Raw genomic sequence first — 24,896 nt, 5'->3', positions numbered from 1 at the left:
ATGTTCATAGTCTCTCATTGTTTATTTTGAGGAGAGTTTTATCCCTCCAATTTATCTATGATGCTGTTGTATCACTAATTTGGTACCCCAATCAGCATGGCCCATCCTGTGGACCAGAAAAAGCAATCAAGGCAGTGAATGATACCAAGACCAGATGACCATTTTCTCCTGCATCTGTGCRTGGCCTGGTTCAATCGCTGTTGCCCAGCACAACTCTCTTTTTATGATACTGTAATGTAGAAAACTACTTTGGGGCACCTGTAATCTGGACTATTTGAATGCTATCTTTTAATAACCRTGGGAAACGACTGGTGACCTGAATTATCCAATAACTTTTGACTCGTCTCCTGACTCTAATATACTTATCCCTGCAGTATTTCATTGTCATGTTTTTCAGAGCAATGTTGTGATATTTGTCATCTTCTAATTGCTAATATTACTGAGGTGGAGTGAGAAAGTGCGACACTGCRCTTCTTTTCTAATGGCTGTTAGTTTTCTGGGAGTAACAGTGCTGCAGTGGGAAATTTTTTGTTTTCTCTCTAAGATATTTCATCACAAGGATATTTCTTAGTAATCTTTCTTTTCTTCTCCCTCAAATCCATCATCTCATTGTCTATTTTATTTTCTTAAAGGAGGAGCTGGGCATTGCCTGTGAGTTGCTCGAGTCAGACTTCCTCAAGTGCAGCGTGGGATTTCCTTTCATGAGATCAAAATCTAGGGTAATGTCGTCATATTTTCACTTGCAGAGTGATGATGTTCACTTCCCTGGCTCCAGGGAGTAGTTGGGAGGGCAACTGCTTTGTTAAATGCCTGTGACTGATATTTTTTGTAGCTTTCCAACCAAGATATTCAAGCCTTTCACAGTTACGGGAAGGTATTGGTACTCTTTTCCACTGAATAAAGCCGATGACAGTACCTTATCTGCTGCAATATAGTGCTATTGAAAGATGATAAAAGAGTTTCAGCTGCCAAAAACTTACATTTCCTCTGCAGAAAATTGGAACAGGACTCTATCTTATTTGTGTTGCCTTCCTTGTTTCTAGTTTTGCTGTCTTCTCTCGCAGAAAAGTGTGACTGAATTCATACAAATAAGAATGAAAATGTTATAATGACTTTTTGTATTATGGTCTCCCAATAACTTTTGCAGAGGGTTTTATACAGGTAGTAGAAGATGAGTTCATATATTTCGAAATACATCTGGGTCCTTTGGGTCATAGAACAGATCTRTATAAATCATTGGTCAATCTCAAAAAAAGTGAGAAGAAAAGGGATAGTTTCAGAATGACTTGAACAAAATGAGTTTGGAATTTTTCAGAAAATATGACTTTCAAAAATTATTCCTTTCCATTTGAACTGACATATTATTTCACACCACATGAAGTATTTTAAGTAATTTTGGCTGTAACATACTCTTCTGAATTTTTTTTAAAATAGGACGGTAAAAATAAATTCAATAGCAAAATATTATCTGGAAGGTAAGAATCTTAGTGTATTCTGTAGTAGAGGAGGTGCTCTTAAACATATCAAAGTACGCAACTTTTGTACAGTTAGAGCAGGAAAATAAAATGTATATGTGAAGTTTCAGAATAAATGTATATTGAAGCAATATATAGCATCACTAAATGTCACTTTTTCTTTGTGCAGTATGAGTTCAGTGTGATCTTTGACACAAGCCACTTGTCTGGGCAGGAAGAAACACTTACTTTCCTYGTCACTGCCCAAAGGTAAGGGAACCTCCTCATGTTGTGATGACTTGAAGGCTCTTTGTTTAATGAGGGTTGCATTGTATATGCATGACAGTCATGTAATAGAAGTCCTAGACACACATGTATATGTATAAAAATGAGACTAAACGATTGAAGCTAAATGCATGTATTTTCGTAATATAGAGGAGCCCTATAACTCAGTCTCCTGCAGAAAGGGGGAGGATGGTGCTTGGACTTTGCCCGCTAGGCAGTTGCAATTCTGAAGGAGCATTTTGTGGYCTCTCAGTCGGAAGGTCCTTGTGTTTCTGCACCCATCCTTTTGRGCCCTCCATGGAGCTCAGCTCAGCTGCACTTGACAATCAGCACCAGGCAGACCCATTTGTTCCAGCTTTTGAACAAAGTAAGCGTGCTTGGATGCAAACCAGAAAAGCTAAATGCATTCATCAGATGGTCAGGGATCTTCAGTGACAGTTTCCAAAGTTGCATATCCATTTTTCTCCCTGGGGATCTCCAGCAGGGTAGGACAGAGTGTATGAAACAGCTGACAGGGCTACTTCCCAAAGGGCTCTCAAGCTTCATGGGACCAGTGTGATGCCAAATTTTAACTGGCAGTGATATGATGTGGGTACAGGGATTTGATCAAGGGCAAAATAAAGGGTGCGACACCTACTCTGTGCCTCCTAAGATGATTTGGTGCAAAGTGAACTGCCTTGTTCGCAGGCAACATCTACATTTGCATGGGAATTAAAAGTAGCATGGCCCTAATAACCCTGGCCCTAAACTGCTGCTCCGATGTGTTAAGTGTGTGACTGGCTGCTGCTTTCACTTGCTGTGTGAATGGCCCGTTTTCATACCCACCTGTACCAAAATAAAGATCCCTAATCTGAATTCTCCTGCCCAATGAGAAGTTGCCCTGCAGTGCAGCTGGAGATGAGAGATGAGGACTAGCAGTTGCTGAGTTGACTGCCCTTGCAAGGCATAATCTCTGCTAACACCCTCTGTTAACAGGGGTGGGTGGGGAACAAGATCCTGCAGCATGTGGTTTGGGTATGAAATACTGTAAGTGAGACCTTGCAGCAGAGGGGCAAGACTGTGTCTTACATATTAGGGAAGTTTTATTCTCTGTAAAGTTCATCTTGGGTTCAGATGACCTGTAATACTTGTAGGTCAGGGAGATCTATCRAGAGTTGCTGTACAAATGCCAGCAGTGGCAAAGATAAGTTGATATTGCTTTAAATTGGCCCAGCTGGTGATGTCCAGATCATCCCTCTCATCTGCTTGCCCTGCATAGCACAAGGCTAGGCTTTCCTCTGTAACCTCAGGTTGCTGTGCCCTATCTGTGAGAAGGGTTAGTTCGTGCCTTTAGATGGWTTGAGGAAATAGATAGTGGCATAGTGCAGATGCCTAGAAGGGTTCAGATAAGGTTTCTTATTTCAAAAGGAAAGTTTCTTATTTTCAAATGTCTGGACATGGAGAGATTCTTGACTCTAGCATGCTGTCGTGGGAAAGTAAAAATTGCCCTTCGAGTGTCCACTTTAAGCTGTCAGTTGTAGCTACAAATTTGGCAGCAGCACRTATAACAAGAAACTGATTCTATAGTAGGTGACAGAAATCAGGGGAAGGACTAAACATTAGGTTTATTCTTCTTGTAAAAACAAACAAAAAAAGCTTTTCTAACTTGGTGGAGTGAAAAGACTTTCTAGATCCACCTAGCTATATTCTCCTTTTCTACCACTAACTCTGCTCCTTTTGATAAGCACGCACACAGCAAACCACCTGTGAAATTCTACTTACTTCCCCCCCACCCCCATGGTATCTTGATATTTGCGTTGGATGAGAAATGTCTCCATCTTGGACTTTTTTTTTCCTTTTTTTTTTTTGAGCCTGTCCAGAAGAAAAGCCTTTATCACATAGTTTTTTAGTTTTGCCTAGGACTAAAAGTTAGTGGGTTTTTCCTTCTGGACAATAGTGTTGTTTATTAGCAGACATAGCCAGTGTGTCCACTGCAGAAAGCTGAGCTGTATGTATGTAACCAGCAGGCTCTGTTTTCATAATCTGATTGAACAACTGTCATCATCTGCAAGGTATCATCTGGGATGTTTTACAGAATCACATACTGCCTGCTGTAGCCTCAGTAGTACTAGCTTAAAATAAATAGGTTCACATCTTTTGTTTTGCCAGACAGCTTAATTTGCAAGTAAATTTGATGAACTGTAAATACAAAAGTGATCCCCAATTCATTACTGAAGAAATTGGAAATATATGTAACAAATATCTTTCAARATTGTTCTTCTGCAGTGTCATACACCAAGCAGACCTATGATCRAAATTAGAATATTTGCAAGTTTGCCTGCTGGACGTGCATTTCAGGAATCTTTTCCAGAGTTAATACTGAAGAAATTACCGCTGAAATGTACTGTCTTAAACAAGAGATGATCACTCACTTTTCTCTTTCCTTCTTCTGCACTTTGACATTTGATGTGACAACCTTTGAAAATTAAAAGAAAAACTGGAGGAAAAAAATTAAATTTGACTCAATGCAGRTATATAGGAAGTGGAATGGTTGAGTGGTTTTGGCTAGTTCATTATGAGGGTCTAAGCCACAAAGTTACCCGTAGTGGCACCAAATTGGTGCTGCTGTACTGTGAAGCTACCCTGAAAGCATTATTTCATTTACTGAGTCTAAGCTTCGGTGAGACCCCTCCTAAACTGATGTACAGTGAGGCTGGGAAAAAATGGACCCTTTTGTTTAAGTCTCAATGTCCCTGTTTCTGTCCACTGTGTACAATGCTTGCTGTAGCTTTGCACTTCCATTTGGCTTCACACGGTGCCTTGCTCAAAGGTAGGTTTTTCAGCACGTGCCTGATTGTGTCACAACCGCAGAGAAGAGCCAAGGAGAACATGCTTTATGTGTGTGCCCTCTCCAAAGTACGATAAACAAATGTAACTCTCAACCTTTAAGAGGCTTCTTAAGGAGTGATAACATCGTTTGGAGAGGCAGAAAAATGGTAGCTCTGTAACTGTGTGATTTATTGCAAAGGCTGTCGATTTACAGCATGTCTTTTTTCCTTTTTGACACAGTGGAAACCTAGAATGCACCGAGTCACTACATGATAATACTCTAACCCTGTCTGTACCCCTGATGCATGAAGTAGACTCATCTATCAATGGGTAAGTACCAGTCATCAAATGAAAACAACAAAAATAATAATAATCCTAACAATAACATGTGAGTCTATTACAGTGGAAAGTTGCATTCTTCTCTTTGTTTATATGTAGCCAGAATGTTGCTTTTTCCTTGTTTCTCAGACTCWGGAAAAAGGGACAACCTCATTTATTATCTGAGAATTTTATCATTCCTTTCATTCCACCACTGTACCTCTTTCTTSCTCTATTTTAAACATCATTAATTAATTATCATGAAATTTATAAGAGGTATTTTAGGGATCTTATTTAAATTCATGTCATTCTTGTGGATATGATGGACCTTAAAATAAAATGAGAGAAAGTAAATCACCTCTTGTTCCTTAGGACATGCTTGAAGGATGTGGTTGAGAATTGGCAGGCCAAAGGTTAGGGTCAGATGTTCTGGGATTTTAAGGAGCTTGGGGAGGTCTAACTGCTTGCCTTTCTGTTTAATTTCACAATCAGAATTTGCTTCTGTTCCCTTTCCCACTGTCTCTGCTCCCTGATCTGCACAGTGTCTGATAACAACCAAGAGACCTCACTCGCTCTTTTGACCGAAATGCTTGTATAACATATAGCACTGTCCTCTCCCAGGGGCTGGAGATGTGCCAGTTCCTGGTTTTRTGCTCAGAGGTCTTGCCTTCCCCTTCAGCATTACAGATTTAACTCTGGAATCAAAGATTTGGGGTTCAGTCCCAACAGCCGGACTGTGCTTGAGCACAGACAGTGCTTGAGTTGGAGTTGGGTGACCTGGTCACAAGAAATGAATTAGCATCCGCATAGACTGAGAAATTTAACACTTATCTTTAAACTGGAGAAGCAAAAGCTCATCAGCAGAGTCCCCAAGAGGTCAGTGTCCATTCGAGCCACCATTTATGGCAAGCCCCTGTGAGTATGTATTGCCTAAATGACCAGTGCTGTTTGTCATTAGTATAAGATGATTTCCTGACCACCATACTACGTGTGTGGGAAAGGAGTTACCTGCACTGACATGTGGTTTGGCTGAAAGGCTGAATAAGCTCAGATTCATGGGCAAGGCTAGGTTTGATCACATAAGGCTGAATTCCCCTCTAATTGCATAGGAACAAAATACCTCAATTACTGCYACAGCAGCCACAGTGGTGGAAGATAGGTTTGAGCCTGCTCAGGGAAGTGAAGAGCACTGTCAGACCTCACAAGATGAYGAGCAAGTGTAAAAGCTCCTCCGTTTTGAGAATACAGTCTCAACATTGTATTTCAGCTTTTTTTGAATGCTTTTATAGTTAGAGATTGTGTAGCAATTTAAATCAACATATCCCTTCCTTCTGGGTGCTGTGAGAGCTTTACAGATATAAAAGCTTTGGTCTATGTCTTTAGATCTTTGTTTGTCACCTAAAGAATATCATATGCCAAAAACRTGGTGCACCTTGGGCTTCTTTCTTTCTCTTCAGAATATACTTTTTCAAAGTATGGAGCCTCTGAATTTGTAAATTTCATTTAACTGACTCTGTGGATTTTCTCCTTTGACATACATTAAGCTTAGCTAATGTAGCACAAGAATGTGAGATTACCAGGAATAAGTTGGGTTTATTGAGGGAAAAAAATCCCAGGCTTGGAAATAGTAGTAATATTTTTCCAGCAGTATATTTTTAAGGAGTATTTTTGTTAGTTGTTCTGTATCTGAGTCTACAAGAGAGAGGACTTCACCCCGATCATAAATAGCCCCCCGAAGGCTGGTACTGTACTTGGGAGGAGCCTTCTGGCATGACACTTTAGATGGGAGCAGTAAATCTGTCTCCTGCTGTTTCCCCTCACAGTCCTTGCCWCAGGAGACAGCCCAGGAGGAAGAAGGAGATGTACCAAGGCAGGCTTAAAATCCAGGCTCAAAAATGTGTGATCAAAACAGCAGCCTGGGAAGAAAGCGTGGTTTTAGCTAGACCCTCACCATAGTCTGTCTGAAATGCCATCAAGACCCTTTCCAGCCAGTGGAAGAGGCCTGAGATTAGGAGGCACAAAGGATGATKAAAGCATTTTTCATCATCATCTGTGGGATTTTCGAGTTCTGTGTTGTGCCTCCAAGTCTTCCCTGATAAAAACTATCCTGCATTTTGTGCTTTAAGAAGAGAAGAGTAGTTGAAAAGCCTTGGCCTGTGCCACTGTAGCTCAAAGCAAGTCATAGCCACCTCTATGCGTCCCTTTTATTGTCTGTTAATTTTAAATGTTGTGGAGGGGCAGATAATTAATGAATTGCTTATTCAGGAAATGTTCTGTAAAATCATAGATAGAATTAAAATGTTATTTGCATGAATATATATCTGAAAGTATTCCTATTCCTAACTGCTTCCTCAGATTAATTTAGTAGCACCACAATCTCCTGTGTAACACAGGCTACAGGATTTGCAGAAATCACCTGTGGCAGCGGGCTGTGGACAGGAGATTTTGTGATGGGAAAGGAGAAAGAGATATGTAATCAAAGAAATCTGCTTCACTAAGAGTATGTTAATCCTGGTCAGTTGAGATGCTGCTTGCGTAAGCTAGTGTTGTTAAGAGGAAATTAAATGACAAATACTGGCTTAAAGTAGAATGGTTCTATAGAAGTCCTTGTGGCTGAAAAGCAATAGCTTTGATTCCTTTAGCCACAAATATATTTAGTTTTGATGATAAACACAACTTACTAAGTCAGTGTCTTGTCCTTTCAGAGAAGTCTTCCCTACTTCCTTTTTCTACGGTGATTCTGTGGGAGCATCCAACTTTGTTCAGCTGGAAAACCATGAATGTCTTTTCCAGTCTCTCAACTTCACACTGCAGGTAGAGTTGATCCCTTTTTGACTGCTTGRCAGTGCTTTCTGATTTTATACTGCTTTTATTTTGAGCGTGGGATGGACTCTGGCGCATGTTTCCTTGTCACGGTACGCTGTGCGATGCGTGCTTGGTTGGATGCCATATTTATGGCGTGCAGCGGTGGTTATTTCCTTATCCGAATACGTTATTACAGGAGTTACAAATAGGGCATCTCAATTTCATAGGAATGAAGCTGCTACCATTTGTTTCCATTTTACTTTTCGTCACATGTGAGGGAAGAGCGTGAGTTATCCAAGTACCACGTCTTGGATGCAGTGCCAGGTTCGAAGGGGACAGGTAGTTTTTCTTCTGTGGCAGCAGCACCAAGCGAAAGGGAAGGCAGGCTTCATCCAGGTAGGTGAGCACATACCTGCCTGAGGGAGTCTGACTTTGCTCTATGGCCCCTCGTATGGAAGTACTGCTAGGGGTCTAGTGCAGGGAAGAGAAAATAATGCTAAATAACAGGTATGAGGAGGGTTCATTAAATGTCTCTTGGTGCTATTCAAGCATTTTCTATAGATTTTGCTTTCCGTGGCAATTAAATGCATTCCTGAGAGCCAAATGTACAGAATACTTATTTTAACAAGCTCTTATGATGGGAGCAGAATGAGCTTGTTTCACAGCCCTGACCATACACGTTACAAGCACTTCAAGTCCTTTTTGACCACTAGATGGAACCAGGGAATGATAAATCATGCAGAAGTAGGGGAATCGTTTGTTGCGGAAAATAGCCTTTCCTTTTTTTTCCCCTTTCTCTCTCGCAGGCGTGAATGCCACTCAGCACATAATGAATAACACATGTCTGCCTCCATGGACAGACTGTGGTCCAGGGCAATTAAGCCCCCACTGTCATGCAGTGCCCTTAGCTATTTACTGAAAAGGAGTGAAAGCAGGATTTCAGGACATTGAACCTTTGTGAAGGAGACTATTAATTCTTATGATTCTCATTTCATTCTTGAGGGTTTATAGGTCTTACCCCCCCCCATCACCAGTTATTGGTTAGAAACAGATAAAGACCAGATGTACGGATAGTTTGACTAGATGATTATTTTCAGTAAAGCAAAGTGATAACGGGTAAGGAAGAGAGAATATTTAGGCAGAGCCACCACTCATCCTTCTCCACCCTCCTGACTCTCATGCAAATATTTATAAGTTGTAGTATTAAGAAATTCTTTTTCCATATATAAATAGAAAATTGCACTGTAACAAGTCACAGATCTGCTCTCTAGTAAAGTGGTAAACCTCATAATTGTGTGTATCAGAGAGAAAACAGAGATTCAAAATTGGCAAAGCATAGTTTGTTATCACTGTTTGCATAATTGTTTTTAATAATTTCCCTGCCATTTATTAAACTTCTCTAAATGGAGAAAATAGTAGGTTCTTAACCAAAAAAGAGATKATTTACAAAAACACAGAGCTTTATGAAGATCTTATATGTGAAAATCTATACCATGTCAAATGTTAAGAGATCCACCTATCAGTTTTGTTCAGAACTAAGATATACAATCAAGATGTCTCTTCTGCAGTAACTCTTCTAAATGATCATGATGAGATAATCTTCTTTTTTAATGTTAACATGATACATCATGTTTGTATTTCATGCAGCATTTACCATGCTCCATTGTAGTAGGATTTCTCTCCCAGCCTGAAGCCTCAGGGTTTCTGTAAAGATTTGGCATCGTGCACCAATACTCTTTATCAGTCAGACATTTCAAATTTAAACAGTGTTTGGAGAATGAAAACCTGTTGTTTTTGTCTATATATTTGTACTTTATGTGACTGAYAATTGGTTGTTACATCTTTAGATGATACAGGATCAGTGCACATAAATATTCTGAAAGGCTTAATATTTTTACTCTATGCACTTATGTTTGTGTCTTTAGAAATACCTAGGAAATTTATTTTCATTGAGAATATTCTATGGATTTTTTTTAAACAAAATCCCAGAAAATTTGGAGTTTTCACTGGATACTTTTCAGAGGTGGACTGGAAATACTTTGATTTATTGTTGAAAGCTTGTGAGGAGGTTGGTAAAAAGCCAATTTTTCCACCTTTTTTTTTTTATTTAATCGAAAACTCCAAATCTTGAAGTGAAGTTGTTCACATGGATTTCCTGGCAATTCAGTCCGTAAATGCACAGTCCAATACTCAGAGTCATCATTACCTTGACTTCTGCTAAGAAAAGCACTTGCAGAATGTAATGTTGTGGTTACCAGATGGAAAAGGGGATGTTGATAGAGACCRCAATATTTTCTACGGTCTTCTGGATTGTGTTACTAAAGCACTCAGAGTAGCTTTAGCAATGTCTCTGTACATAGAGTAGAAGTCACATACCATTTATATTGATGACTAGTAATTATCCTGCAAAACAGCTCTCACTTGATACATGAGCTGTGGTTAAAGACCGTCAGATAAGTGAAACCTTTGACTGCATCCTGATACTTGCAGAAGAAGTCTGGAGAGGTTGAAAAACTGGCATGACATACTATTCATTTTTTTTTTTTTTTTTTTTTGCGAATTTACCTATCCTTCCAGGTCTAGTTCTGCAGTAGCTTCCCGTTTATGAAAAGCATTTATTTATACCTATGTTCACTTTTAAAGGTTTACAATGCAGGACCAAGCGCTCTCCCTGGAGCTTTTCTTGACATTTCATTTCCAAACCGCCTCTCTGCCACTGGAGCTGAAATATTTCACRTTCAACAGATGATGGTGAGTACTTCTCGGTGTGTGCTGAGCTCAAAGAGGCCCTGAGAGATCTCAAAGAGTGAATCAAAGAGTATCCAACAGAACTGGATGAATCAAGGGGGTTTTAGGTAATACACAGTTCTTTGTAGCTGATGTCAGATAAGTAGCTATGTTGAATGGTTTAAGAAGTGCAAGTTAGAGCCCTGCCAGCTGTTAATTAGTGTCCCTTACCTAGGGCCAACAGCCGGTGTGCATGCCTGGTCTGTCACAACTCGGTGTAAATTTGGGTTAGTCTAATCCTGAAGGAAATGTGGATAATTCTCAGAATCACGCCTTCAAATAGGATTCAGTCTGCCCTGATTAAATAGTGGATGTAGTATCAGCAGAATGTGCTACCAAGCTGACTCATGTTCCCTGTTTTTTCATATCGTCATCTGCAAAAATGCTAGCTAAATCTGAATACAATATCAATGTATATTATTCTGTAATTATAGCCCATATTATAATTTTCTCTTTTTGACTGTTCTTTTAACAGTGAATAAACCATATTTTTTCTTTCAACATAACATTTTTCAAAAGACGGTTTTATGTTAACTACAAAGAAACCCAAAATACGTTGTGGTAAAGGAGACACATTCTTAGATTTCATTTCTAATATTTATTTATTCCTTTCAAAGCTTTTATTTAAACACTGAAATATCATTTATACTGTGGTGGCCAATAGAGGGAAACCTTACTACTGAGGTAAATTTATCCCTGAAATTCAGAGTGCTCTGTTTTGTGTGAGAAGGAACCAACTCCTTCCATCAGCTCAGGAGCTACTTGAGATGAAGTACGATATTTCCTTTGTGGCTACTTTTCTAGCCTTTGGCTGAAAAGTATTACCACTCCCAATATGCAGCTAACTGTATCACTGAATCAATGTAAATACAGATCCAGTAAGACCCTCCTAAGCAGGTATCTGGGATCTGTGCCCTGCCAAGCTGCTGAAAGGTTAAAGAGGTAGCTATATATGACTAACGGTGCTGAAGATAGAATTGCCGAGAAATGGATTTGGGATAACCAGCATTGTATGAAGCACCAGCATTACGTGGACTGAGTCAATTCTCCAGCTGGACTGAATTAATTCTCCAGCTTATGTCTTATTTTCCATGGCAATGGAAAATATTTTGTTTAGTCCAGCCTTCTATGAGGCAGATAACCTTCTCTTCTCTAAGCCCGGGTGTGATGAATTCCTTTCAGGCATTGCTTGTTTCTCTGCATTGACTCTTCCAGAGTTCTTGGCAAAATGTCACGGAAAAGACAACCTGGTTTGCATGCTTAATCAACTGTGGTGCTTGCTACCCATGAAGTGTACAAGTGKTAATTTTCAGATACAATTTGTCATCCTTCCACTCCCAAGACCCTGACTTCCACTGCCAAGGATAGGCTGAGTTGTRTGGTTTTGAATAGCTGTTAGAAAAACAAAGCAAAAAACTTAAACCTTGGGCTTAGCTTGTAAAAGGGCTGTACGTTTTTCATCGCCGTTACCTCTAGCGGCTTGTCTAAATGAGGTCCAGCCCGGTCCAGCGTGGCTTTGGGCACTATGCTAGAAACACTTGCGGGATCAGGCTCTCTTTTCCCCGAGCAGCTGGTTGTGTTTCCCCCAGCACTACTTGACATCTTCCACTTTGCAGTTTGTAAGAGTTTCACGCTCCCGTTGTGAAGCCTATTTGCATTGCAGGCCACATCTAAAAAGTGGTGGTAGGCAGGTGTGGTGTTACGAGAAACGTCTATGCGATACACTGGTGTCCCCTGGATCGTTTTRACCACTGTTTTGGGGTATAAGGTCAGTAGGATTCTCGTACACGGCTTTCTGAGCACCTCTGACATAGTAATGAATTTGAGCCAAGCACATCCTCCCTGGGGTAGTGGTTTACAGATAATGAATTGAAACACTTAGAGCTAAGTGATTTGCCTGAGATCACACGGGAAATTTGTGTCAGAGCCAGGCACTGAATCCGCGTCTCCCCAGTCTTAGTATTTTAACAGGAAAAGCATCCTACTCTCTTTCATCTTACCTCTCTCCCACTGAGCTTTTATTGACTGAGGAAGAAACTAAAATCATGGAACTTTTCAAGGAATCTTTTCTTAGACCAAATAGCCTAAAAAAAAAAAATCCCAGAAGCAGCAGATTGGAATGAACTTTGGAAAATGGGTTAGAACAGCTGTTTTTCAAAAGGGTAAGCATATTCATTAAAGATTTTCAAGCTTTTGCTTATTCTGAACTTCCCAGAGTCTAGACTACAGTACAGAGCAATAGTATCCTTTCAGACAATGCCAAGTTGTCTGTAATTACACCTTTTCCAACCCTTCTAGGTGTCGGTATTGCCAGACTTCTCAGAGTAGCTGTCAGAGGATTCGTGGTACAGAGGATTAGGAGTTGACACTTATTTATAACTGATATGACATTTGGGAGTTGAAGCCATCATCCTCTCATATATAAAGCTAAAAATGCTTTTGCTAGTTCTCTGATGTACAATACAGCAGTGACATTTATGAGTGAAAACACAGAAAAAACACAAGAGTATGTGTCTCAAATATACACATAGCACATGAAATTGTGCCAGGAGCTAWTTCCTTCATATTGTGTTGACTTTTATAGTCTTTCCTTCAGTCACAAAACATAATAAGAGAGTCACATATGGCCCTCTAGAACTGTCTGTATCTCTGGGAGGTGTTAATAGGAGTTATTATCTTGCTGCCTTTAGAGGAAATGACAGCTCTCACGCTTCCTCTGTTCCTGTTGCTCTAAGCGTTAAAGCAGAAACTGCTTTAAGATTTTCTTCTAGAGCAATTCAGGTCACAAAGATGTTTTGATGTTTGGAGGTTTGTTTTAGAGATTCTCAGGCCCTCTTTGAAGGGCTTTGGGAGTTTATACAGCATTTCCCTCAACAAATCCCATAATAAATAAAGGAAACAGGTCAACAGTAAAAAGCCAGGGAAAAAAAGGATACTTGAAAGTAAAATTTCTACTAAAGAGGAGGTTTACTTTATTTTTTCTTTTTCTTTTTTTTTTTTTTTTTAATGTTCCAACACTACAAACAGAATATAGCAAAATCAGCTTTACCTAGGCACTCCACTCCAGATTAATTTTATTTACTTATTAAGTAAAGAGCTTTTTTTTTTTTTTTTTTTTTTAGTTTTAACAGAAGGAAATGGTAGAAATTTTACAAATGATTAAATGATTATAACTATGGAATTTCCCTGTTGATGTTGATTTTTACACAGGATATACTCAAAGTCTGCAGTGATAGTGACATTTAGAAGCATGAAGTAGAAAAGACAAATTAATACTTGCTTGTATTATGCATTTTTGTATTTGCTTTCCTGTGGAGGCTTCAAGCTAGGTTAAAACATGATTAATGGAATACTTCAGCTTGTGGGTGAAAGTGTTGTGATAGGCAAAGCSTAAGTGAGTACACAAAAAGGCAGAATAACATATGCAATAGGGACAGTGTTAACAGAAATGTAGCTTTCCCACTCTCTAAGCCATTGATTATCTATTCTTCACCAGAGGAACGTACTGCTCATTARACTTGTGTGTGKTTTTTTTTTTTCAGCTGAAAGATTGGTAGTTTCCTTTGAGTATCAAACTAATTTGGAGGGCAAGGGAAACATTACTTTGACTTGCCAGCCAAAAAGCTGCTTTCTGAGGCATTCAAAAAGATTTTCGCAATGGGAGTTCGTACCAAATCAACCAGGGTATTTCTGTTTCCTGAAGCTGTTGATAAATTAGCAATGAAGCCTGGATTACTCTGCTGATGGTATTACAGAATTGGATCAGATTGTTCCCTTCATATTTATTTTATTTTCAACAAAGGTAAACACAGTTATGAGGAACAAGAGACTAACAGTTGGAAACCGAGTTTGTCTGTTTGAACTGGAAGCCAAATGTAGTGCAAGCAGATGATCCTCGCTCCAGTCTTGGAGGGGTGATCCTCCACGGGGCTGCCAAACCGTTTAGACCCCAGTCGGACAATTGTCACTAGCATCAAAGCACAACGGTGTTAACCCGGAGCAAGCACTGCGTGTGCTTGTGGGTTTGYGGAAAGAGCTAGCGTCTGTTACAAGTATCCTGCAGGCCAATAAGCATTTATTTTTAAAAGCCTGTTTAGGTGACTCAATACTGAGGCTATGAAAAACTGTACTATTATTGATACKGAGATGGAAATTTTGCTAGGAACCAAAATATATACACTGGAAGACAGTTTCTGCAAAGAATTTGTAGTCTAGAAATGAAGGGGATTTCAGAGRGAGGAGGGAGAAGGAAAGAGTATCTTCAATTTTCTCATGAGAAACTAAGTCAAAGCGTGTAACTTTTGAAGTCTAAGTGTAGGAATTATTGTTGTTGTAATTGCTAGTAATAAAGTAATATTAATTACTATAATGTAATCACTGTAGTAATTGATGGAGAAGGGTTTTAGACTCTAAGTTAGGACATAAACTTAGAATGTGAGAATAATCTTSAGAGAGAGGAATGAGTTAAACCTAGATTTCATGAATCCCAGTCCCATTAACCTTGAGGCTGCCAGTTCATGCAAGTCCCGTGTTCCTGGTACAGAGTTTCTGTCACGCTATGATTGGAGAGCAAAAAGAAAAATCCTTCTGTTGGAAGGACAGGCACAGAAGTTCTCCAGATCTCATCTTGTGCATGGTGTGGTCATCTTGTGCATGGTGTGGTCATGGCCATGTGGTCTCCCTGGGCAGGTGAGACCTGGAGCACCCCGCTATAACAACTGGATATCAGTAAGATTCCAGAAACAATGAAGAGCTGGATTGAAAATAAATTAATGACATGGAGGAATTGAAAAGAATTCCTTTTCCAAGTTGCCTTTGATGTTAATGGCTACCTTAGCATGGGACTTTAGAACAGCTTGTCATGTTTAATGAGGAGAAGTGTTGAAATAAACGTTATTTTCTTCCAGTGAATGTTGAAACAGAAAAAGTAAAATGGAGCCAGTCCCAGAGCCTCAAGTCTTTCCTGGCTGATGACAGGTTACATTTTTAAGGCCAGTTTTGTATAGCTCTCATGCATTTTTTTGCATTTTTAAAACCTTAAATTTAATTCTTGCTTATTATCTGTAGGTTGCTTACCTTCAGGATAAGAACAAAATATTTTGGCAACCCTTCTGCTGATATTTAAAACCATAAGCAACGGGAGACTGTCAGAGCTCTCAGCTTTACTCCTCTTCAGGTTTGCAGAGGCAAACCTATGTATCATWATCTCCTTGTTGAAAAGCCCTTGTTTGTTGGCAGACAGTTTAAAATTGTTTAGTTTGTTTTTTGAAGTTTCAGGTCTTGACTCTGAAAACATATATACGCAGTCCCAGCATGTGAAGATATAAATATTTGCCGATAGCACTTTATGTAACAAACTGTTGTTCCAGCAGCTGGTTCTACTGCTGCTGATTGCCACCACTGATACAAGGTTTATATAAGTACATTTCAGAATTGCAGCACAGATAATTTTAGCCTTTTGTATTAATCACCCTCCTGTGGTCACTTCATTTCATTAAAGGCTGTACACACACTTGCACACACAGAATTTGGCACTGCATTTAAAGACTGGAGGAAATTATTCATTCCAGGGAGTGTATTGTACTGAAACTTGCTGACCTTCCTGCCTACTTTACTTTAATTTCTTCTTTAAATGACTATTCCAAAACATTTTATGTAGGCAGTTGGAAATGCTTTTCCCCACCCCTGTCTAGAGCATCTTCAAGATACTGAGTCATCTCGCYTTGCAGGAGAGCTCTGTCACTTGTGGGAGGGACTAGTGGGTCCAGACTGGCWGCAAAGGGAGAAGGGGGCACGTGCCACATGCCAGTCACGGCRTGGGAGCCAGCACTCCAAAGCAGCTCAGAAAGATCTCCCTCTAAGTGCCTTCCTCATGTCAGCACGATAAACTGAAGCTGTTTCCAGTGAAGAGGAACTTAGCTCTGATTTAAGATATTGTTACACAGGAAGGGGTGCCTGGCCATAAAATTAAGTTCTTTCCTGAGTTAGGAACTTAAAATAAATTCAAATTAAAAAAAATAATCTTCATGTTTTGCTTTACTGGAACCATCTGAGTCACTGCACAAAGGCTATGCCTTGGTTAGAGTTCACTGTGTTTACAGTGCTTGAAAATAATCTTTTCATGCATTGATGGATACTGCCTTCAGGAGACAGCAAAGTTACATAAACATAGCAGGAAGTTTTCTGTGATTTCCTACCTTGGATTTTTAAATGAAAMCACATTTGAACAAACTTCATGCCATTTTGTATTCATTTTGCCCAAATCTTCTAGCAATGAGAGTGCTGCAGKATTAGCATGAGCAGTGAATTTTACAAGGATACAGGATAAAAACAGTGTTCATGGAGGTACATTTTAGATTTATGAGGATAAGCCTATCTTTAAAGAAAGACTGGTACTGTAAACGTCAGGGTCATCCGGACAAGGTACAGCAGTGCAGAGGRAGCCATCTGTTGAATCAGAGCATGCAGCACTTACTTAACATGTGACCTGTTCATGATTAACTCATAAACCAAAGAAATAAAATTTGTCAAATTACTCAGTTGTTGAAATTTTCCAGCCACTACTACCCCCCCTCAAAACTCATGACCTGTCAATATGACATGGGAGTCTGATTAATATCTTGAGTCAGCTGAAAGCATTGCTACCTTTTGAACTGCCCATRGTTCCTATTTTCATGACTAAATACATGAATTTCCAGTTTTGAAAAAGATGGCTCATTTGCCTTTTAAACTGAGACAAAGAAGAAGCTTTATAGATGCTAGCTCTTACTTGATTCATCAAGAAAGCTGGAGTTTGGTAGACAGCACATTAATCAGGAATTTTACTGAARTATAGAATAAACTATACAGTAGGCCTTTTGTAAGCTTCCCAGCTGAGGAATTCCTTCTGAAGGAACTATTGAAGGAGAAAAGGGTGACAGTCAGCCATATTTTTCTTATTTTATTGTATTATTTGAAGGAGTTTCGGAATTGTATCCTCTCACCATTTTCCCATTGGTGAAACTGTTCCTGCCACAAACTAGYGAAGGAGATTTGAAAGAGCTGATTAATTCTTTTAACGTATCTGCCTCCTTTAAATACTGATTCATGAACTAGCCCTTTTCTTCTGTAAATACTGTGAAAGATCTGTGATTTAATATAAATTTGGGAAAATAAGGAAAAAATATTTGAAAGCAGTGATGCTTGTTTATATAAGCTCTAGCTCCTGTTTGATGGAAAGTGGGTTCACCCCCCTTTTCATGTGTCTGAGTTAAAATGAGAGTTATTGAAGGTCTCTCCTAACTTTGGAAGTACATCATTCCTGTATTGTGTGATATAATGGGAAGTACCAATAAACCATTCCTTCCCAGAGAGTCCTGGCAGAATAAGCGCTCTGGTGGTCTCCTGGAAACAAAGAGAGAGTCCTCTGTCTAACTTAAAATACCCCAAGAGGGTGGCTCATTTCCTCTTGAAGTAAGTATCTGCAATAGATCGGCTAAATCATCATTGGGAGATCTCACCTTCTCTCCATTCGCTCTAGAGAGAGTGTGGAGTGACTGCTTTYAGATATCTTTGAGATAGTTTCAAGTATCTAGTTTGGTGAAACAATCTATCCAACTTGTTCAGACCCCATAAAGAATTTATTTTTTTGCACACTTTTCAGAGCTTTTCATCCTCACATTAACGCAGCCTGTGAAGAAACTCCAACCAGTGGGTAAAGGAAAAACATACATTTATTTGTACTTTATGCATCATGTAAAAGGCTGTAGAAATGGATGTACTAGATGCATGTACAGCCTTGCTAAAAGAGAGCACCGAACTGCAAGTGATCTCAGAAGCTTTCTAAAAAGAGATGTACTTTAAGATTTATTTAATGCCTCATGTGTTGATTAAACACTTTGTAGTTCATAGCAAGGAGAAAGAGTGTACACGTCAATGACTCTTGGATTTTAGCTGCTAAGGGCTGATATATTAGGAGCACAGGACTRTTAGAGGTAAACTGTCACCTTAGTTGCCGTGTAAGGTATTGTTCATTTTTAGGCTTATACCTTCTGTAGACAGTACAGATAAATCATGTGGATGCTGTYGTCTTCTCCCTGTGTTCATGTGACAGGACTGTCTAAGAAAGAAACCACTCTCTTATGAGCCATGAACTTTCAAATCAGAGTATCTTTATTTTTCTTACCTAATTAGACAAATAACACTAGTTCTTGCAAGAACTAGTGTTATTTCTATGAACTGCTGCTCAGTATATGCAAAGTAGTTGCAGAACCAAGTCCTGTAAGGTGACAGTGGATGTTGCAGGWTTATGCTGATCTAACCTGATTAACAGGTCGTTTAACTAAACTGTATGGCTAAGGGTACCAAAAATCATCTGAAGGTATTGCAGTGAGGTTAGCAGAGATGTGTGCCCCCAGTGTTCTCCTTCCAGCTGAAGGAGCAGGAACCAGATCTACAGTAGAATACTGCTATCAATTTAATGCTTCAGCAGCGCCACTTCAGTCACTTCTCTCTTACATCTCCTGATAGACATGTAACTTTACCTGCTGGGTTTGTGGAGTACTCTTTTCCTTACTAACATTGCTGTTTTCTAGTCAAAATCTTTCAAGTGTTGTGTAATATGGGTTATTTTTTAAAGTACKTTTCTGTTGTTTCAGTGGCTCTTAAGTTTATTGCCAGAATCAACAAAACTGCTCTGATTCAAACATATTTCATTATCTGTGAATATTAAACATTTTTGGCATATGCACCAAGTACTCAGATAATGTATTTACATAACTTATTTGTCTACTGTTGAAAGTCTGACCTTGTCTGGAATTTCTTGTCAGTATTATTATTATTATTTTTTAACCTCTATGTGTGTGACATGTTAGCTTAACCATGCCTATCAATTCATCTCTACTGCATTGACCTGCTACAGGGTGAATCAGTTATCATCTTTGAATCAGGTCACATGTATATGTATTTTACCTGATATTAAGGTAATGTGCTACCCTTTGCAACAAGGACAAACAGAAGAGGATGTGTTATTTGTTATCCTGCTTACAATCTTGAACCACTGATTAGGCATGTGTGCATGAACRGAACAGTAAAAGACTAATAAGAAAGAAGAAATGTGTAAAAACTATTTGGCAGCAATTTTGAGATGACTACAGCCAATCTGTCCTTTGGAGCCAGCATACCCAAGGGCTGATGAGAAAAGCATCCATTTCAGGGTTGAGCAATGTTAACAATTTTGTGAAACAACTGACCTGTGTTCAGACCTTGAGTGTGTTTCCTGTAGCCAAAATTGCTCTTCCAAATAGTTGGTGTTGAATGATGCTTTGCCTGAACTTGCCCCCATACTTTTTCCGTGTTCAAATGTAGGTTTGAGTCCGTCATGCACTCAAGGCTTGACCACGTGTTCRCACTTGGTTTGTATTAGTTTACTTCTATTTGCTTCTAGATTCTTTCTAATAACTGATGATGGTTTAATTCAGCAGAGGAATCCAGCTCACAAGAAAAACCTGTAATATTTTTATTTTTATTTTTCAAATTTCAATGCTATAATGAATTTCTTTACATTAGTGGATATCTGGAATCCTCTATGAGGAAGAGGCTGGAGATCTGGTTTTGCTTGCCTATTTGCCTTTGTAAAATATAAAACATTAGATACAGGATTAGCGCTCGGCTTCTTAAAATTGTACTTAATGTTTCCCTGGTAGCGAGAGCTACTTTCTTCCCATTTTTCAGGCTCATTCCTCCAAGGGATTCCCATCATATGCAAATACTTAACTTCATGCCAACTGCCAATTTCCACTGCCCTGTGCTTGGCCCCTGGCTGACTTTTCCAGCTTCCTGCTTGGAATTTGCATTTCATTTYCTTCTCCTCAGTTGCCATCCTGTGCAGGATACAGCACTCTGGAAAAATGAAGGGTCTCAACATTGATGTTTAACTGGTTGAGGTAAAGCCTGGAAGGGACCACTGGCTTCCAGCCAGTCCATGAAGTTTATGTTACAGGCATTAGGGCCTGGACCCTTAACATATGTGCTAACATAACTTGACATTTTGTTGAAGGCCACAAAGGGTTGTTAGAAGTTGCCACATACTGAGAGTAGTTCCAGGTAAGCAGAAAGRATGTTACGTGCACTCTGAAGCTTAGGGAAAGAGCTGATGGTAGAAGGGGAATGCGCTGAGGCAGCACGTGTAGTGTTTCTTCTAGAAACCCTAAGCCCACTAAACCCAAGGCTGACCTGGGTTAGAAATGTGGGAAGCTTTTCATTAGCAGCTCTGGTTTACCCCCTGCATTCCCAGGCTGACRAAGCAAAGGGGACACCTGGTAATTGTCCCCCTTGCACTCGTACCACTTTGCTTGGTATCACCAAGCCAGTCCCAAGTGTTCTCAGAATTTCCTACAAGTGCAAGGAAAGTTGGAAAGGATGATCTCTGTTTATGTAATAAATCAAACAAGTCATTCCCATCCAGCCCTATTAAATATCTTACAGTTTTAAAATATCTAATATATGTAGAAGGTACCTGCATTTTACATACAACTGTTTCACTCTGAAATGTCTTCCCAATGTTTTTCTTTCTTAAGGATGGTGTAATCTGATATGCCAAAAATCATTCCTACTTTATGGCTTTGCCCCTGCTCCCTAAGACTTTTCAAATGTTCAGAGTCTATTAAGAAAGTCCTATGGGAATTTCGTGCTTATTGCAAATATACCATTCTTACAGAATGGTATGTTTTCTCCAGTGGTTACATCTCGTCCCCAAGAAGCTTAGTGGTTTATGCTGATGACAAAAAGTTGGCAGAATAACCCACTGTATAAGCTGTCATATTAAAAAGTTGTCTCTCAGCCAGGTTTATGGGATTTTTGATGAAGCAACAATTTCCGGTAAATTAACAAAGCCAGAGGCTAACCTGTCTCTGAGCATGGGGCCATTTAGGGATACGATAGGTGGTATAGGGGGTGATCTGCTTTTCTACGTGATGATGGAATAGTATTAGTAATTGGAGAGCTATGGTAACCTTCAGAGGCCCATTATGCAAGGCTCTGTCTACAATCTGTGTAGTACAAATGCTGATACCTGTATCTCTTCATGTTTGTGCATGTTGCATGTATATGCATGCATGCTGAATAGGAGAACACACATGTATATGTTCAGGAGTGAATAGTGATTTTCAATCCCTTAGATTTTGGACATCCATTTCTTTCAAAGATGGTGATTTTACAAAAGTGTCACATCCACATTCTGGTATCAGCCCTGATCAAGGTGTCTAGGTCAAGCACCCAAAATAACTTCTCACTCTTGAACATTTAACTGGGTATTCTGGCATCCATTGGTGTTCAAGAATGCAAGTGAGAACTGAATGTAGGCTGTGCTGGCTTTTACCATCCTGATATACTGCTATATTTTCCTTTTCCTTGAGGCTGTATTATGTTTATAAAGGTGTTAAATTATATAGTATTATAAAGGTGCCTTTGAACTTGTAATAAAATTAGAAAAAAAATAAGGCATATGATGCACTTAGGTGTTTTGCAGCTTATGGCAAGATGTCTCTGGAGGCTGGGAACAGCATTACGCAAGGAGAAACTGGTGAAAAGAATCCATTGTCAGTAAAATCTTGTGTGGAAAWATTTCCAGGAGTTGGAAGGCTAGGAATAATAGTTGGTAATATTTAGTTCTGGATCACAAAGATCGTACACTCTTATACTGAAAAGATTGATCATATATGTGGCAGTGTAGGTTGTATATGACTGTAGTACGTAGAAGAGAAGAAAAGTCAAAGTAACATAAAACCTTTGAAATTATTTTCRTGCCATTTGTTCACCACACAAAACTGTTCAATGAAATTTGTTACATCAGATTAAAAAAAAAATCAATTCTAGAAATAGAGGAATTTTAAGAGGTCAAGACTACTTCTAGATCTTTAGTTCCAGAATGATTTGCTTATGTAGAAATATAACCACTCTAACACTAACAAATGTAATGAGTTCTAGGTGTCCTGATTATAGGAGTTAATGTAACATCTACATGATAAGAAAAAAGAGAACTTCTTTGCAAGCGTATATAATGTGTATTTGCTGCACCTTTGGAGTTATTACTCTTTGCAGAAGTTCTACTGAGCTGAAGACCRAAGTGTGCCTGTATTAGCATCTCTCAGTTTAGACCAGGTGTGAGCTTTTAMAGTGAAATTCTTGGCCCTCTCCACTCATGGAGCCATGGCTCACATAATGGAGCACACAAACTGGATTTCTTTTGGGGTGAAACTAAGCAAAAAGATGCTCTGCAGCAATGCAATTAGTGTGCTGCAGCCATAAATGAATGTTCAGGCCACAGGACTAAACTCAGAGCAAGCTAGAAATGTAAATAATATGGATGTCGGGTGCTGAGAGTATCATGCAGATTGACTCTTCTGCCCTTCTTTTTGGCCTACACTGTGTGCCAACATAGACTTTGTTTAAATATGCCTGGATACAGATTTTAGGTATACTTCCAGTATGGGAAAGTTGACTGTGATTGCTGCTGTGCCAAAMTGTATCTCTCTCCGTATCCCCTACACTGCACTGAAAGCTTCTCACTCCTGTTTCCTTGAAATGTTAGAAGATGCTAGGAGCTAGGTCCTGGGAAGATCCCTTTTGGAGTAGTCCTCCTCTGCTTATAGGTTGTCCTGGCCTACATGGAAATTTCCACAAAATTCTGGTAAGCCATGTCCCTAGAAACATCAAGACTTCATCAAAAGGCCTGGCTACTTACTGCATTTCAAAGACTTGCACGGTACTGCCACTTGTAAATGGTAAGCATTTGCTCTTAAAAGCTCTTAAAAACTTTTCCAGAGATTTTCCAGAGATTTTCTTTTCTGCGTACCATATTCTGAGCAAGTAGAAAAACAGATGCCTGGGTTAATATTATGTTTTGACAGAGAGAGGCTCAAACATGAGACCACATCCTGATTTGTATTTCAGAGATGCAGTTTAGTCTTGGCATAATGCAYGCAGAAGCTTTAAGTTGAGCTTTTGTTTAAGAGGCTGATTACCCAGAGCTGAATTTTGCATTGAAAACAAAGTTGAATCAAAATTTACTATGCTTAGTGTTGTCCTGCAAAGATCTGGCTSGTTGACTGAGCCTTCCCTTTATGTGTGTAACAAGTAAGAAAAACAAGTGTTCTGAAGTATAAGTGACTTGATAGTCAACCTAAGGGAAAAAATCAAACAATTTTGGCCAGCCTTTTGGATGCTTTGCAGTCCTTCATTTTAGCTCATGATCTACTCACAAGCTCAATCTAGCATATGATCTACCTGTTTCAGAGATTCGTGTTACTTTTTTCTTAGCTGTGCGGCTCTGCTGTTTCTGAGAGCATTAAAGTGCTTCTCAGCTGCAGTGCATCCTTTCCTGCCCACTGGTTTTCAACATATGCTAATAGATCACAGATTGCCCATGAGTATGACTTAATTGCTGCTCAGCTGAATTCACCCAAATTCTGCCAGAAAAGTAGCAAGTGGCATCTACCTTTGGCTGCTGAAACAGGCTTTTGATGACCTCCTGGTCTCTTCCAGAACARTGCAGATGACAGGGAGGACTCAGTCCTGCTTTTAACTGCATCATTGCATAGGATTACTGCATAGTTGGTGGAGAGGAAAAGGTATCTTCAAATTCAGACTTAGTCCTCTGGAGGTGTTTGTTCAGCTAAAGTGTTTTAAGAAGGCTAAGATGTATCCAAGCTTCAGTTTTAGWAAAGAAAGTGATTTTGAGAAGAAAGGACCAGATTTATGTTGCTTCATGCCATATAATTCCTTTTGGTCTTCTGAAATATTTCTGCTTTAGTTTGTTTGTGTATCATGTTTGTTTGCACAGGATATAAAGCAGGACAGTCTGGAGAGCACGCCAAAAGTTGGGATAGTGCAAAAGCTCGTACTGTCCTTTTGGTATCTGTTGCATGAATTTAATGACATCTGCCCAAATGTCCRGTAATTCAAGCTTTCATGAAGAAAGAGTAGGTATTGAATAGATCTTGGCTCTTTACTGCTCTTCCTTTAACACAAACCTTCTGGTTGATCTGGATCTAATTCTAACATGAAAGTTCAAAGAAAAGAAATGTCAGTGTGCTCTGTGACTCTCTTGCATACGATAAATCATGCAAACTCATTCTAGGTGATCTGGACAAAAGGAGAACATCATAGTCTTAATTTTCTGTTGATCCCAAGGAAACTGTAAACTGGATAGCTACTTGTATCTGTATTTAATGGGAATGTAAGAACAGATTATGTAAAGGCAGATTATGAGGTACTATGTCAAAGAACAGATTATGAAGTRCTTGTGGACCAGTGATGCAGAAGAGTTATCTTACCAAGAGATGTGGCCATCACTTGTCTGGAAGACAGTATTTAAAGTCTAGATAAACCTTTGGTTTTTTGTTTCTTTTTTTGGCAACACTTCAGCTAACTTTCCTAAAAGCTGTTAATAAAGGGTGAACT

General features: G+C 39.3%; 1 protein-coding gene across 1 annotated transcript in view; it reads left to right on the top strand.

Moving 5' to 3' along the window:
- ITGA9 (integrin subunit alpha 9) overlaps nucleotides 1-24,896 on the top strand; it is a 221,860-nt gene that overhangs the window by 166,575 nt on the left and 30,389 nt on the right. The window contains exons 19-23 of the mRNA XM_085304035.1: nucleotides 633-719; nucleotides 1,645-1,724; nucleotides 4,788-4,877; nucleotides 7,571-7,679; nucleotides 10,314-10,421. Of these exons, the coding sequence (XP_085160161.1) occupies nucleotides 633-719; nucleotides 1,645-1,724; nucleotides 4,788-4,877; nucleotides 7,571-7,679; nucleotides 10,314-10,421 (474 nt within the window). The remainder of the gene's footprint in view (nucleotides 1-632; nucleotides 720-1,644; nucleotides 1,725-4,787; nucleotides 4,878-7,570; nucleotides 7,680-10,313; nucleotides 10,422-24,896) is intronic.

This window comes from Rhea americana, unplaced genomic scaffold, assembly GCF_003343005.1.
Source record: "Rhea americana isolate MKP2758 unplaced genomic scaffold, rheAme1 scaffold_100, whole genome shotgun sequence".
In the NCBI taxonomy this organism is placed as follows: domain Eukaryota; kingdom Metazoa; phylum Chordata; class Aves; order Rheiformes; family Rheidae; genus Rhea; species Rhea americana.
The sequence above is the reverse complement of the archived record's forward strand: the minus strand, read 5'-3'. Positions and strand labels throughout refer to the sequence as shown.